This window comes from Prionailurus bengalensis, chromosome B1 (assembly GCF_016509475.1).
Source record: "Prionailurus bengalensis isolate Pbe53 chromosome B1, Fcat_Pben_1.1_paternal_pri, whole genome shotgun sequence".
NCBI lineage: Eukaryota > Metazoa > Chordata > Mammalia > Carnivora > Felidae > Prionailurus > Prionailurus bengalensis.
The window spans coordinates 165293309-165310074 of NC_057344.1; the positions used below are offsets into that span (position 1 = coordinate 165293309).

Sequence of the window (16766 nt, forward strand, 5' to 3'; positions counted from 1 at the left end):
TTGCCTGTTTTTTTTTTAAAGGTGACCCATCATGTTGGAGTAGGGTCCCCTCACCCCAATATGACTTTATCCTAACTTAACCAATTACATCTGCAATGACCAAATGACACCTGCCTTTTCCAAATAAGGTCACATGGTGAGGTACGCTGGGTTAGGATTTCAATACCTGAATTTGGGGTGTGGGGGAGGTGACATTTCAATCCATAACACCCACTGCTGCATATAGCACTCATTCTGTCTGGAACATTCTTGCCTCTTTAATAACCTCCCTCCCCACTTTGCCTGGTTGGACTCTACTTATTCATTCATCACATGTATTGAATGCTTTCTTTGTATCAGAGCCTCTTCTGTGCATAGGCAATGCAAGAATGGTCAAGGTAGGAAAGACACCTTGCTCTTGTAGAGCTATTTCTAGTGCAGAAAACAGCTAGTAAACTAGTATGTAAAATATCTAGTAGGTGGATGGTGACAAGTACTGTGGAGAGATGTACAGTAAGATAGGGGGGTAGGAATTGCTGAAGGGGTAAGGGAGTTGAAATTTTGAATACTGTGATCAGCTGAGACCACCCCCTCGAAGGAGATGGAGATGACTGAGCAGAAGCTAAAGGAACGAGGGAAAAGGCGTGCTGTATCTGAGGGAAGACTTCTTGGGCACAAGGAACCACTGTAGACTCCCTAAAGCACAAACATGCATGATCTGTTCTAGAAACAGCAAGAAAGCTAGCTGGTGCTGCTGGATCCCAGTGCAGGAAGGCAGAGTGTGGAGGACAAGGCTGGAGAGGTTACCTGGGATTTACTGCTCTGTATCAGGGAAGGGATGCTGGATTCAGCTTTGGTGTTACTTCCTTATGGAGTTTTTCTGTCGGGGCCCCTTGTGAATGTGCCCAGAGCACAGAGAATTTCCTCTTGCAGCATCTGTTGGTTGTATCACGTACTCATTGCCTGTTCACTTGCTTGTGTTTTCTCAGAACAGGGACCACCTTTATCTCAGCGACTTGACAGTTGGTCATTTGGCAGTTTCTAGTACTTTAGTGAGATACTCGGTGAAGGAGTCACTAATTTCACACCTTAGAGAAAGTTCTCGTAATTTCTGTACAGTTTAATATTTGTGACCATTTTCTTTGTTTTTGTATTATCTTTTTACCTAGGCTGTTAAAAATGAAGTGAATGTTCCCTGTTTGAAAAATTTTGTGGAGATGCTTTATCAGACTACTTTTGAACTGAGCTCCAGGAAGAAGCATTCATTGGTATTGAAAAGCATTTCAAACCTTTACATATTTAATTAGGAGTTGTAGTAATTGATTGCTGAATTGAGGGGACATTGAAAAGAATTGTAAGAATTGAAATTGTAAAATTTCCAAAACGCAACATAAGGGCAAATTTTATACATTTTTCTTGCTCTTTTTAAAACATTCTGTTCTTAATTTTACTGGCTCTACATTTGATAGGTTATTCAGACTTTATTCTAGGTATTTACCTTTCTTGACAGGTGCTTTAAGTTATGCATTATACTATGTGGAAGCTTGCATATACTCTTATTAAACCATAAATTTCTTTATTTTACATTATTGCACTCAGAAGTATTAGATTACTTAGGAACCATTGTCTATCTAATGACATCATTTCTATTCAGAGATTTAACCACCCGCTCCATGTAACTTTGAAGGAGTTTGCTGTAAATTTTTATGCAGCTTGGAGAAAGTGTGGAGAATTAGACAAATACTTGACCACTTAAGATAGAGATCTAATAATGAATAAACACTTATTGTGCCAGGCATTGAACTAATTACATTTGCATTGTTTTACTTTAAGCCTCCCAGCCCCGTCTATCATTCTCCACTCCGTGTGTTAGCAAAGGGAGCCTTGGAGCCCTTAATTATATCCACCCTGAAGTCATGTGCCTGGCAAATAAAAAGCTGAAACTTTGATGCCAGTCTGTGCTTGATCCCAGGGCTTGTGTTCCTAACCACTGTACTCGTTGAGGGAGTGGTGGCTCTACGGAAAAATAAAAGCACGCTCCAACTCAGGGCAATGAGACAGATTGAGGAGTTGTTCTTATAGAAAATTTGCCCCTTATCATTTTTTGTTACGTTACTTTAGGAGACCGTACTTCTTAAGACAAATGGGAAAACTGCCTTTGTTTCTGAGGATGTGATTTACAAATCTGTGCTTTCTCATGAAAAATGTTAATTCTCTTTTCCCTATCTCCTATAGGCTCTTTATCCACTAATTACCTGCCTTTTATGTGTCAGTCAGAAACAGTTTTTTTTAAATAACTGGCATATTTTCCTACAGAACTGTTTGTCACATTTAAAGGTAAGACATAATCACATTTCTGACCTGTAGATACTGACTGTAGTGTATTCATTTGTGCATATATATTGAACAGTATGTAATAAAACCCTCATTATTACTGGTGCATTAGAAGAGTAATACTTTATCACATTGCTTTTCTTAAATGTACTTTATTCTTTCTGTGGGGAATCACATATTGACATGAATCAACTTTTGATTGAAAATTTAGTTTGTCTTAATGCAAAATTGTACATTTTTAACAGCTGTTTGTTTATATTATCTTAGATCTAACAATATTTGTGCTAAAAACATGCCTTCAGAGTTACAGAGTGTTAATCTTATAGAATCCTCCGGATATTATTTTGTGTTTCATTTTGAGAAAATTCAGTCATGTTGGCTCAAGTCTGAAAATGAAAAAAGCCTTGATAATGAAATGTCACTAAAAGCACATTTGATGAAAGTGTGCCAGCCAAACCTAAGAGTGTGATATTGGATCCACAGGGATACAGAATCTCCTGAAATGATTCTGACTTGAACCAAGGGATAGTTGTTACTAACACTATTTGGCACGCCCACGTCCGGTCTCTCTTTAGTGTTGTAAACAAGACTGTGAGATAGAAGGATCTTTATCTTCCCAGGATACTCTGCTAGCAGGATCTAACAGGATTCGCTTTTCTTCTGTGGATAGGAGCTCAGTTAATGTCTGACACAGGACATGGGAATATTCCTCACCTGCATGTCATGGAAATGCTTGATTTGAACACTGTTTTAATACCTAGATGAGTACATTTGAATATTTGCTTACAAGTTCTAGAAGCATGACAGACATGGCATCTTATTTCCTGTCATTCCTCTAAGTTAGGATAATACTGGAAACCTTATACTTTGAAGACAATGAAAGCGAGGCACAGATAGATTAAATGACTTTTCTCTGACTCTATAGCTCAGTGTGGTATTTGAGAAATAGTGGTATTTGACTTCGCATTCCCACTTTGAGAATGATCCACTGGAAACATTATCCTATATATCTTTTCCGTGACTTTATACATCATTTCCAAAAGTGCCTTGATTACTTAAAAAGGTATACAGAAAATAAAAGTCTTTGAGAAACATTTTTGGCTCTTTTTCTCCTAGATACTCATTGATATTATTCATATTTGGATGAGACTTGATATACTCTCTTTCTTATTTATGAAAATTCCCAGGACCCAATCAAGTTTATTAAACTCTTTATGTCATGCAACCAGAAAATAAGCTTTATTTAATTAATTACATTATACTGTTTTCTGTCCTCATTTTGATGATTCATACCGATACAGGTACTAAAAGGGGGAATTGATAATTTTCTGGGTAGTATGATTTTCCATACTTTCAATAAAATATTTTCAGACTCGCATTTAAGTGTTTTCTGAAAGGTTGCTTTGTTTCATGACAATCCATACTTTTCTGTTGCTTGTTGGAATTGTTGTATATATATATATATGTTTCCACCTAACATATTTGCAATTCTTTCGCAGCACCTTAACTTTTATTTTTTGTCTTAAGGCTTTCATTTGAAATGCTGTTTTCTTTGAACCCTTACCTCCTGTTAAATATCTCTGGCATATTGTCCATTTTAATTAATGGCAATGTCGCTCTGCCAGGCTCAAGGAGATAAGAGCCACCTTAGCATGAATATTTGGAATATAGTTGTCTTGGCCATTAACCCTTAACTTACATTAAGGCTCTATTCAGCAGAAATTTTACAAATTGGCTCCTGTTTATTAAGTTTTAGATACTGTGGCTACACTGCAGAGTTGAGGTAAGGCATGGAGTATTCAGAAAAAACTTTACGCTAGTTATCTATAGATATAATTGATTTGCTACATATATATATATATATATATATATATATATACATAGCTATATATATATATATATATACACACACACACACACACACACACACACACACATATACATACACACACACACACACACAGGAAAAACTGGTTCAAGATAAAGGCCTAAACTGATTCTGTTTTGGGATGCAAGAAACCTCATGATTTCAAAAAAATCCGTAACAAGTTTTCACTTACTAGACCTATTACTTCTTAAAGCTGATTCTTATTAATACTTCTATATACTAGATGCTTAAATACAATCTCTCATTTAATTCTTACTGTAAGTGAGGCTGAAAGAAGATAAATAAGTAACCCACGGTCAGGGGGCCAAAAAGTGGTAGAGATAGGTTTGCGTCTAGATCTCTTCTGCTCCATAATGTTTGCTCTTTGAGATCCACCTGCTATCTGTTAATGGACTATAAGGAGTTTTGCTGTACTAGATATTTTCAGACAATATCTGGCTGTCATTCTGGGATATTAAAAAAGGCATTATTCTCCAGAGTCATAAGAATAAATAGAATCTTTAATACTGTACACTTTTTAAAAAGTTACCATATCAGTATTTGAAGGTGGTGACCACGGAACATGGGCTTTCGCCCCATCGCCCCATAAATAGCATGAGAAAACATCCATTTGAATTCACAGAAGATGTCACTTCTGTCATTTTTGTCCTTAAACAGAATTTGGTAGTTTTCCTATTTCCCTATCTTTTTATCAGTCGAGGTTATTATGTGAAAAGTGATTGTAAGGAAGGTTTCTGAAGAATAATTAGAGGGGGTGTGGGGGGGAAATAATAAGAGTAGTGGAGTTCAGATAAAAATAATTTGAAGGTTGTTTTCTATAGCGCATGCTTATTTTCTTCTAAAAATTCAAACTTGCTAGAACTCGAGAGCAGTGCTTTGAGAGGAAAATTTAGGTAATTAATAATTTAAATATTTTCTCTTAGTTTAAGGATTATATAGATGTATCCCAAGTTATAGGATTTTTTTTTTTTCCTTTAGTGTTTCTGGCCACTGTCTTGGAAATTTCAAATTTCTTCTAAATAGAGGCCTTGGTGAAGAGCTGTCTTGTTTTGTGCTTATTTTCATCTAACATGCATGTGCTGTGTCTCATGTTTATGTTTGCTGTCTCACATTGCTTTATTTAGATGCCATCTAACAACAGTATCAGAAAACAAATAGAAACACTCCAGGTGAGTTGTGTTGATGTTACAAAGTAAAATATTGCTTTATCTCCTTTAAGTGTGGCTTTTTTTTTTTTTCTTTACCCATTGTTGCATTGCATGTCTAATGTATTTATTCCAGCCCACTTCTCCTCTTGTAAAAGAAGACTAGCACACAGCAGGGACACTGTACATGTTTAATATTAATGTCATCCCAAGAAGATGAATTTACGAGCCACAAGTGATCATGAATGTTGATTCTTAACCAAAATCCTCCATTTTAAAATATCCTGTTTAATTTGTTGTTTAAGTAACATTACATTAGTGACACTGTTATAGACGAAATTAAAAAAAAAAAAAAAACATTTTCCGATGCAATTAAGGAGACAGCTTAGATTTTAAGTATGATTTTTGATGCATGACTTTTTAAAACGTGTCTCCTGTTGGTTTGGATTTTAAGCAAAATATTTTGGGTTTGGTTCATGGTAGAAAAAAGGGAAAGATACATTAAAATGATTGCGGCCAAAGAACATACTGGACATATCAAATGTTTATTGGATTCTAATGTATGTAACAATCTGCTTATTCGTATTATACCAAAATGGTAACTGGGGAATTATCTACTCTTTGGTTAAGGCTCAGATCATTTTAGGATGTTTTTATTATTCAGACATGTTTGACAGCATTTCAGTGGCTGAATACACAATAATTGATGTATCATTTTTCATCTTAGTTTTGGCTTTGTTCAGTGTAGAGTAAGTCTGCTTTGTAAACATAGGAGTCCATCTTGGAAAGTTTGAAAGTCAAGTTTTTTTCATTCTAGATATCTCAGCCCTTCACGTAAAATAATCCAAAATACTTTATTAACCATTTATATGAAGACATTTTTATGTGGAATTGGACTTAAGTATTTTTAATATATAACATGTATTAATTTGTATCAGTTGTATTTTGAAAATATAATTTAATGTGAAAATACTGTTTGGAATGTACATCAAACTAATTGAACATTTTTTGATACCTGATATCTTGCATTTAAATGACAGAAACAAAAGTTACGTGATAGAAAAGAAAGTACTATAAAAAGCTTGGTTGTTACGAGTAACCTGCACACATTACTTACTACTTTATATGTTACCTTAGTTACATTAGTAATTAATAACTACTTGGGGAGTGTATTTGAAATTTGGAATCATTATGATTTGGCAATAGAAGTAGGGACTGATGTTGAGACACTGACCAGCAGAATAATTGGTATTCCTTTCTTAATTATATCAATTCTTCACACAGATGTGCAAAATTCTATTTTCTGATCGCTGTTTCTTTTACTTGTCATTTGTTATCTTTTTGTATTGCTTTTAATCATACATAGTTGTCCATTTTTCTATTTCTCAAGAAAAAGTAAAATAGAATGGCTAAATTACTTAGAATTTTAAAACCCTGTTTTGTTTGTTGCTGTATATAAAATACTCAACAATAAGAAATCCCCCAAACTAAATTAAATGAATGCTGATTTATGACAGTCAGTGTATCCTATAACCAATCAACATACACAAAGAATTTCTCCTAATAAAGTTCACCATGAGCTACATTTTCAAAATTCAGCATTAAATCTCATTACATGACCGGTCATCTGAGAACCTTACTTTTTATAATAAGTGGTATGAAGAAAAAGTTTGCTGATCAAGTTGTGATTGAAATGAAATAATTTTCTCATTCAAAATGATAATAATTTAAGTAATGTCTAAGTAAAATTTAAAGGTATAACAACATTTATGGAGCATTTAACATGTGCCAGCAGTGTTCCGAGTGTTTTTCACACAAAAACTTCCTTAATGTGTGAGGTAGGTACCATTTTATCTCCATTTTTAAAGGTGAGGAAATTGTGGTACCAAGCGGTATAAAAGTGCCCCAAAGATGAGGTGTGGCCAGTCATTCCTGACTTCAGAGTCCTTGCTCTTCCGTAGTCCCTCTTGTAAGGATAATCACTCAGCAATAGTTTGCGTTGTTTCATAAATGCAAGTACCCATAATAACCTTTGGTGGCCTAAGTTTTAACTAAGTTTGGACTGCAGTGAATTGCTCCAAAGATAAGGAATCCTTCTATCATGATGTCAATATTGTGTGAACTGTTTACTGCCAAGTAGGTTGATGTGTGTATAAGATAGGAGTTCTTTCAAGTATGAATATCCTTCTGATATTTTTACTAAAGGAATGGCTCGGAATTACCTCTCAGCTTTCTGTACTTACTATATACCGAACGTATATTTACATATTTAAACCTGCTTTAGATTGAATACAGAGAGGAGTGGGATAAGGGCTTTTAGTTGTTGGCAGAGACTGTATTTAATCTTAAATGATTGCAAGTAGTTTAATAACTTTATTTTTTATTCTCTCTTGTTTTTGAACAGAATAAAGATCCTAAAATGTCTCGAGTTGCACTGGAATCTTTGTATAGATTGTTGTGGGTTTATGTAATTAGAATAAAATGTGAAAGCAACACTGTAACTCAGAGGTGAGTGCCTTTGCATTAAAATGGATTTTATAAAGATCTTGGTAAAAAAATCACACTGATGACATTATAGTTCACATTTTAGAAAGACCTCGAGAAGGAGAATGCATTTTCTTGACCTCTTATGAAGAATAGGAAGAATGTTTGTTGATGTCATTATCTCTTTATGACTCAGTCTTTTTTTTTTTTTTCCATAGTCGTCTTATGAGCATAGTGTCAGCACTTTTTCCGAAAGGTTCACGTAGTGTGGTTCCTCGTGATACACCTCTCAATATATTTGTGAAGATTATCCAGTTCATTGCTCAGGTAAGTGCCTTACCTCACAATAACTGAAGTAATTTGGAGTTCTAAAATTTGTTACACATCTAAAAGCGTGATAACAGAACTCAAGGGGACCCACAGGTGGAGCACTTAATTTAGGAAGGGTCAAGAAGTATTTCTCAGTCGTACTGTTGCTCCATTGACTAATTACTTCCTGAGTATCTCCAAAGGTTTTTGGCAAATTGTTTTCTCATGCATTCATCTAGTTTCTTAGGCACAGATACTAGCATCCACAGTAGCTAGTTGAACCCAAAGGGAGCTTTGAAGGAATATAGATGGTTCACAGAATCGAATCACTGGTAGGACTATGAATGACTAAGAGGAAATTGCAGAATTGGGCTACCGAGGTAGCTGTGGCCTTTGCCACAGACAAAAAGCTGCCAAATTGGAAGTCATCACAGTTCTTTCAGAATCCTGCTGCTGCCATGGTCCCCACTAGTAGAGGATTCCTTCCTTCCTGTCCTCCTCCTCTTCCTCCTATACGTCAGTTCCCAAAGAGCATACCAGTTGGTAGGGTCTAAATCACATCCTAAAGCCCACTGCTCTGAGGCATTCTGAGAAATACAATTTTAGCTTTCTAGTCTCTGCTAGTAAAGGAAGGTTTATTAGAAGGGGATTAAACAGGTGCTGAGCAAGCAGATCCAGGGTTTTGGTCACATGCCCTTTGGGGACATCAGCCCTGGAAGAAGCATAGGTAAGGTTACTTCATCAGCTAAGGAAAATGCTTTGATTCCAGAATATTCATTGTGGTCTCTTTGAACTAAAACTGTGACAATTTAGATGATCTGTAATGTTATTTTTAACAGTAAAGAAATAAGGAATATTTAAACAAAATGAATACATTTCTATTTACGGCAGCCCAGAACTAATGATAATTGGATGGATATAAATGTGTCGGTAAGGTGAATGAAAGCAAACTGTGCTTTAGATCTAGTGTTTAGTGGGGTGCCTGGGTGGCTCAGTCGCTTGATCATGTGACTCTTGATTTCAGCTCAGGTCATGATCTCACAGTTTGTGAGTTCGAGCCCCATGTTGGGGGGCTGAGCTGACAGCGTGCTTGGGATTCTCTCCCTCCACCTCTCTCTCTGTCCCTCCTCCACTTTCTCTCTCTCTCTCTCTCTCTCTCTCTCTCTCTCTCTCTCAAAATCTCAAAATAAATAAATAAACATTAAAAAAGAAAAAGATCTAGTATTTACAAAACTTTTACCATTGGCTCACATCTCTTTCCTTTCTCTTGCCCCCGGACCTTGTCCGCCCCCTTGGATTAATCACCTTACACCAACACTCCATGAAAACTATGTAACTCCTCTCAGACATCAGCTAATCTTGCTGATCTTCTTTTTCCTTGGAGATTTCCTTCCTGGAGACCTATTCTTACCGTCCCTGTGTGAACTCACCACTCGCTAGGCCTGCCGCATGCCTGTTGTTTCGGGACTCCCTTTTGCCATCATTCTGGGAATTTCTTCACTTAGATTTTTGAATACGATTTTGCTAAATGAATGTTTAAGATGTTTATCCTGTTTGTTGGGGCATTAAATCATTTGATAAATAATATATTTATAGTCATTTTTTTTTAAATCTTAATTCATACGTATTTTTCTTTTGTCCACCTAGATCTTACGGATACAAACCTGGTGCCATTATATGTATGATTCTTAACATGATACCCAACATACAGTAGTAGAAAGTTATAAAGATGTCTTGATTGCTATTTTTTTCTAGGAACGTTTGGATTTTGCAATGAAAGAAATAATATTTGATCTTCTCAGTGTTGGAAAATCTACTAAAACTTTCACCATTAATCCAGAGGTAAAAAAAAATTATTATCCTATCTCAAAATCTTTTTATTTAAACTTTTTTTTAGAGCAGTTTCTGGAATCAGAACTCTCAAGCTCAAATCTCTAGTTAGAAGCTTTACTTATAATTACTAGTGTGATGATCTAGGACCAATTATTTCACCTTTCTGATAGCCAACTCAATTTTAGCAGTAGTTTCAAGTAGGGTGAAAAATTATCAAGGGAGGATGTTTTCCAGATGAGTCAGCGTAGCTGACTTCTAAGGTTGTGACATGAGCTCAGGTTTCATTTATTAATATCAGTATCAGATTTTTAAAAATAAATATCATTTACTTTACATTTATTGAGCACCAAAAATGTGTCAGGCACTGTTGTAGGTGTTAGAGACAACATGGGCAAAAATCCTTTTCCCCAGAGGGAGATTGATAAAAATAAAAAGGCAAAAGAATTAAATATTAAATATTTCCTACTTCTGTGGCCCTGTTATTCACTTAGTAAACCCTAACTCACTCATTAGACATTACATTTTTAGATTGTTCAAAAGATTTTGCAAGTAACATTGGAGAATATAAAAAGGTTATCTCTTTATTTCTTTAAAATTACTGTGCTGGTCCTTCTCATAATCAAATCCTAAAACATACATTTATGTAGTTAACAAAGAAGTTGGAAAGTTGTTGAAGCTTTTCGTTTGTAGGATTTTTAAGATACATGAATAATTATTTCTAGGTATATACAATGAGCAGAAATGAGAAATGAGTGTTTTTATAGATGATATACTGAATGTGGTTTCCAGCGTCAAAATCATGTAATGAGATTTTCTTGAACATCCATTTTCAAAAACGTCTTCTCCCATTGAATAAATTTATTTCTGAATATAATTTTTTCCCTCACTGAAGCTCTTACGCTAGGAGTAAAAGACTGGGAGTTCTGTGTTTTGTTGTTGTTTTCCATGGGCTTACTCTGTTAGTATTATCGTCAGTCTCCATTTTCTCTTCAGAATCTTTTTAAGCTTGCGAGAGCTAGTTTAGTTAAAGCCAGAAAAAAAATTATCCATTAATCCATTTAATCAAGCACAAGCAAATTGCAGCACACCAAAAGAATGAGTACGTGCGGGTCCTTCTGTGAAACGCAGTACATTATGGAGCTTTCCCACTTCTTCAAGATGTTTTCTGTGACTATGTGACATGACCATGTGATGTTTAGACTGAGGGAGGGCACCAGTACTATGTTGTATATAAAGATGAGGAAAGCTTAAAATCTTAATCTTATTTAGATTAAAAAAATAAATAAATAAAAGTTTTATTGTCTTCCTGTATTCCAGCGAGCTATCTTGCACATCCATGGGGATGCACACACCTACCTTAGAGACCACTGGCGTAGGTCAGAAAAAATGGCAGCTTGGGCGGAGACAGTGGTGGTGCAGATGGAGAGAAGAGTGCCAACTGAGAAAAGGAACATTGAGAAGGGAGCTTGTTTGAGGGGAAAGTACATTTGGCTTGAATGAGCCAAACCTGAGACATCTTTTTGACATCCAGGTAGAGATGTCAAGTGGGTCTGAGGGTCCGAGTTCAGAGAAATGAGGCTTAAAATTGACAGGTGATGTGGTGTGGGTGCTAACTGAAGCCATGTAGATACATGAAGTTGCTTTGGGAGAGGAAACATGAGGAGAGGAGACAGTAGCCGAAGACCTCGTCTTGAAGCAGTCTAACATTGGCCCTGCGGCTAAAGGAGGCCAAACCTGAAGTGCCAGCAGAGATGACTCAGCCAGCCATGGCACAGATGAATCAGAGGAAGGAAGTGTTTCAGGAAGAGAAGGAATAGTTGACAGTCCTGTGCTGCTGAAAAGTCAAACAGGCTGCAGGCAAACCGACCACTCTTTTGAGCAGAATGGTCACTGATAAGTGAGAGTTGCCTCAGGAAAACATGATGGGGGGGGGGGGGGGAGGACTTGCTTCATTAAGATGAGCATAGCTAACAGCAGGTAACAGAATGTCCCCGGTGGAAAGGAAATGTTGAAGACACAAGCAAGAGAAGGGGTCATTGGTGGTGTACCATTCCCATTCCCGGGAAAGCAAGAGCAAATGGAATTCTAACAACCAGGAAGCCCAGTGCCCCCTAAGACTGTCATAAGATGAAAGGAGAGGGAGAAGAGGTGTTAGTTACCGTAGTGAGAGACTGAGGACAGTTGATGGTTTTTTCTTTCTGTGAAGTAGGAGATCTGCCATCCGCCTAGAGAGGGGAGGGGATGGTAGGAGGGTAGGACTGCTGAGGAAGGAAGGCAGGAAGGAAGGAAGGCAGGAAGAGGTTGAAATAAGCTTTATAGAGAATAGGAGAGCCAGTTGACCTCAAGTGAAGGGACGGCGTTTGGGAATTTGATAGTAAAACAAATTGTGATGCCTCAACTAGTTAAACAATGCTGGGCAGAAAGGTTGGTTGTCCTCCCGGGCCTTCCTGCCCGCCCCCCCCCCCCCCCCCAGGGTTAATTGACAAGGTGTTTTTAACAAGGAAAAAGGATATTTTCTGACCTTCTGATTTCATTCTGAAACTTTTTTTTCCTGAAGAGAATGAACATAGGCCTGAGAGTCTTCCTTGTAATAGCAGACAGTTTGCAGCAGAAGGACGGAGAGCCACCGATGCCAACAACAGGGGTCATCCTTCCCTCAGGAAACACTCTCCGTGTAAAGAAAATTTTTCTCAATAAAACGTTGACGGACGAGGAAGCAAAAGTCATAGGTTGGTGTTAACTCAGCCAGACAATTTGCTTTGTGATACAATTTAATATGCCTTTGGAAACATTTATGATCAAATCTAAAATGAATATATTTGTCTAGTGTGGTCATTCCAGTAGAGAGTGATAGAAAAATGAACATGGGGTTTGATAATACCTCTGAGTTTTCATGTGAAGAGTCTTCCAGTTTGGTCTTTATTTTCTTACATGATACTGTTCACTGCCTTTTGTACTTCCTTCAAAGTAATTTTAGTTCCGTGCTTAAGTTTTATATATTCTGTCCAGTACACTAACGATGATCGTTAGGGAGAAGAGTGTATCCCAGTTGAAATTCCTTTCCTTGGTGACACCAATAAGCTGATGCCATTTAAAGATAGGCTTTTATTTCTTATGGGAAGTAAGTATGACTGTTCTTTATCTAATTTCTGACATTTGGTAACCGTGACGTTTTTTTCTCTAGGAATGTCAGTGTACTATCCTCAAGTGAGAAAAGCATTAGATAGCATTCTCAGACATTTGGACAAAGAAGTTGGGAGACCAATGTGTATGACTAGCGTGCAGATGTCCAATAAGGAGCCTGAAGATATGATTACGTACGTAGGAAGCTCTTTCCCTTCGTTGTCATTTCAGTTTTCATAAAAGGGCACACGTGATTGATTCTTGCTTGCTCCCTTCCTCTCTCCTTTGCAGCTGTCCCATATTGCTCCCTGCTGCGGGTGTTGATATAGCAAATCCTTCCGCCTGCTCAGTTGTATTCTTCAAAGTGCTATCAAACTAGCATAAGTGGCAGAAGTCATCCTGGATCTGTTTAGCTGTCAGTGACGAGGCCCTATACTCATTCCATGACCGATAGATAAATCCGACTTACCCTTGATATGTGTGGATGTAGTTGTCTTATTAAGTCAAACACCTACTCTTATTTCCAGAACCCCAATAAACAAAAAAAGAAAACGTGAAAATCTCCTGGTGACAAAAGGTACAGAGGGGAATAACGGGAGTAGTGTTTTCAAGACAGGGCCTCAGGCCCCTGGGTCACCAGGCTTGTCGCTGCTTGCCGTCCGGCATCTTTTTTCCTTGATGTTAGGGACTTTCTCCTCGGGAGGATGTATTGATTATATGGCAGTAACTTGTTTTATTTGCTAGTCAGTATCCACATATCCTGTAATAAGGCAGGACATTTTTTTTTCGATATTAATGTCCGCATCGCAGGTTTTAGAACACCAAACTGGATATTTGATCTCTCAATTTAACTAATATACAGTTATTGTGTACTAGCGTCTTCTAATGTCTCCGAGAACTTCTCCAGTGTTGACATTTTTTTTTCCCCCTCTGCATCACTTCCTCTGGAAAATCTACATCACAACCACTTCCTTACTGTGTGAATGAGTCTGCCCTCCCTGGGCTCCTCTGGCTGTGTGCATGGAGTCTGCTAACATTCCCTGCCGGCTCTTTCCTCTGTACCTCCTGTAAAGTTTCATTCGAATTTCACTCACAGGGGTATCACTTTTCCTTTCTCTGCTGCACTTTAGTCTTTATTGGCTAGTTTCTTCCCTTGCTTAGCCATGTTTGCAAAGTATCACCAGAGTTTTATCGCTGGAGACCAGGAGGCAACATAGTTACACTTTGCTGTCTGTGTGAACAAGTAACAAATGTGCAGTGACCAATCACAACAGACTTGGGAAAAGTGACATGATTGGGGTGCCTGGCTGGCTCAGGTGGAAGAGCAAACGATTCTTGGTCTCGGGGTCTTGAGTTCGAGCCCCATGCTGGGTGTAGAGATTACTTTAATAAATAAAACTTAAAAAAAAAAAAGTGACACAATTAGGGATTATGATGCACATCTGTTTATTTACATAGTGATTTGCAGGGAAACTGGTATTATTTAATCAACTCATTGGAACTGAAATTCATGCATATTGGAACCATCTGAAGAGAACACTGACTATATAAAATCTCTAAGAGTAGGTAGCAAGTCTTTTGCCACTATAAAGAATACTGACCCCAGTACGTTAAACGTCCAAATTCGTTCCTACATGAGAATTTTTTAGCCCATCTTAAGAACAATTTGGATAAAATAAACTAAGATCCTCATCTTGAAATATAGACCAAAATAAAAACAAAAACCAGGGTGTTAAGAGATTAGATATTTAAAGTAAAAATTAAAAAATCATTGAATAACTAGAAGAAAATATAGTAGAAATAAATTGTATCAAGCCTCTGGAGGAGCCAAGATTTTCAAAATTGACATTAATTCTGTAAACATTTAAATATGTGTATTTGTGTGTGTGTGTGTGTGTATTCTGAAAATAAAATGAAAAGAACAGACAATACCAACAATAGAATATGAGAATGTCTTTTTTAAGACCCTCATTAATGTATAATAATAAATGAAAAAAATTATTTTTGTTGGGGCACCTGGGTGGCTCAGTTGGTTAAATGTCTGACTCGATTTCGGCTCAGATCATGATCTCCTGGTTGTGAAGCAGAGCCCCACCCTGGGCTCCACGCTGAGTGCAGAGCTTGCCAAGATTCTCTCTCCCTCTTCCTCTGCCCCTTCCCTGCTTGCTCTCTCTCTCTCTCTCTCTCTCTCTCTCTCAAAAAAAATTTTTTTAATTAATTTTATAGGTTCCTAAAATAACCAATACTTGGTTATTTAATAATCTCATTGTTACTTATTATGACTTAGTAATTAAATAGTCTTTATTCGGGCGCCTGGGTGGCTCAGTTGGTTGAGCATCTGACTTCGGCTCGGGTCATGATCTCGTGTCTGTGGGTTCAAGCCCGCGTCGGGCTGTGTGCTGACAGCTCAGAGCCTGGAGCCTGCTTCAGATTCTGTGTCTCCCTGTCTCTCTGCCCCTCCCCTGCTCATGCTCTCTCTCTCTCTCTCTGTCAAAAATAAATAAAACATTAAAAAAATTTTAAATATTCTTTATTCAAGGTTAGATATTAATTTAATTTAATTTAATTTAAAATAATTGTATTCCACATAATTTACTTAAATACAGTTTATTATTTAAACATAATCATTTCTGTAGTTTTCTAATTATTGAAAATCTTTTTGCTTGCTAGCTATATTTTCTTTCCTGTTATTTCTTTATTCTTTTGTCTATTTATAAACTGATAATTATTTGCTGGGTTTGTATGAATTCTTTTTTATAGTAAATACATTAAACTTTTTTAGGGGGAGGGGACTCCTACTTTCTGTAATTATTTTTCCAAGTTTGCTTTCATTGCCTAACATATGTAATAAGCGTATTAAATCCTGTTGTATATTTTTCAGAGGGGAAAGAAAACCCAAAATTGATTTGTTTAGGACTTGTGTTGCTGCTATTCCAAGGCTGATTCCTGATGGTATGAGCAGAACTGACCTCATTGAATTGTTAGCAAGGTAACTGAGAATCACTCTTTGCTATGTTAATTTTTACCTCTTTCAATCCCTTTAAACTTCAAATACACTCCTGTTACTGTTGTCACTAACAGAGTAATAAGGACATGTTCAGTACTTTACTTGATCCACTTTCTAAACTTGCATTGTGTCTTTTGTGTTTTGCGAACACATTCTCCCCACTCATTTTTAACTTTTAAAGTTCTTTTGGATTCCTCTCTACAAATCCTACTTTTCGATTTCCTATCTTTCCTTCTAGTGTGTTTCTTAGGATTTCGATAACATGTTATTCCTGAATAGATGTGTGGTGATGCCCATTAGGCAGTTAACTGCCATGTTAACTCTTGAAGCCATTTCTATAGCTCGTTTTCACTTATTTTTCCTATTGTGGAGCCCGCAGGGTTCAAGTTTTTGCTTCTGTTTCCTCTGTTGGGTTTGTCATAGCTTTATAGAGTAAGAAATAACATGACAACCAAATGTAAATACTTGCTTCCAAAGCTAATTCTAAGTTGAGGGGAAGGCTTGTTGGAAGCTGCTTTGTCGATGTACGTAGGGATTCCGTAGGTAAAGGGTCAGCAAGCTGCTTCTGTAAGGATGACATAGTGACTATTTTAGGATTTGCAGGTCATATGGTCAGCATCACAGCTGCTCCTCTCTGCAGTGCAGGGCAAAAACAGCCACGGAC

At 37.0% G+C, this 16766-nt stretch overlaps 1 protein-coding gene across 9 annotated transcripts in view; it reads left to right on the forward strand.

Annotated features, from left to right (window-relative positions):
• The window catches only part of FRYL (FRY like transcription coactivator), a 272325-nt gene that overhangs the window by 155749 nt on the left and 99810 nt on the right, over positions 1-16766 (forward strand). For 6 of the 9 annotated variants that reach the window (XM_043572703.1, XM_043572706.1, XM_043572705.1 and 3 more), the window contains 9 exons: positions 1149-1247; positions 2215-2316; positions 5326-5370; positions 7751-7854; positions 8049-8157; positions 9895-9981; positions 12530-12701; positions 13157-13289; positions 15977-16084. In XM_043572703.1, the coding sequence (XP_043428638.1) occupies positions 1149-1247; positions 2215-2316; positions 5326-5370; positions 7751-7854; positions 8049-8157; positions 9895-9981; positions 12530-12701; positions 13157-13289; positions 15977-16084 (959 nt within the window). The remainder of the gene's footprint in view (positions 1-1148; positions 1248-2214; positions 2317-5325; positions 5371-7750; positions 7855-8048; positions 8158-9894; positions 9982-12529; positions 12702-13156; positions 13290-15976; positions 16085-16766) is intronic. The other 3 variants (XM_043572708.1, XM_043572709.1, XM_043572710.1) reach the window with 1 other exon arrangement.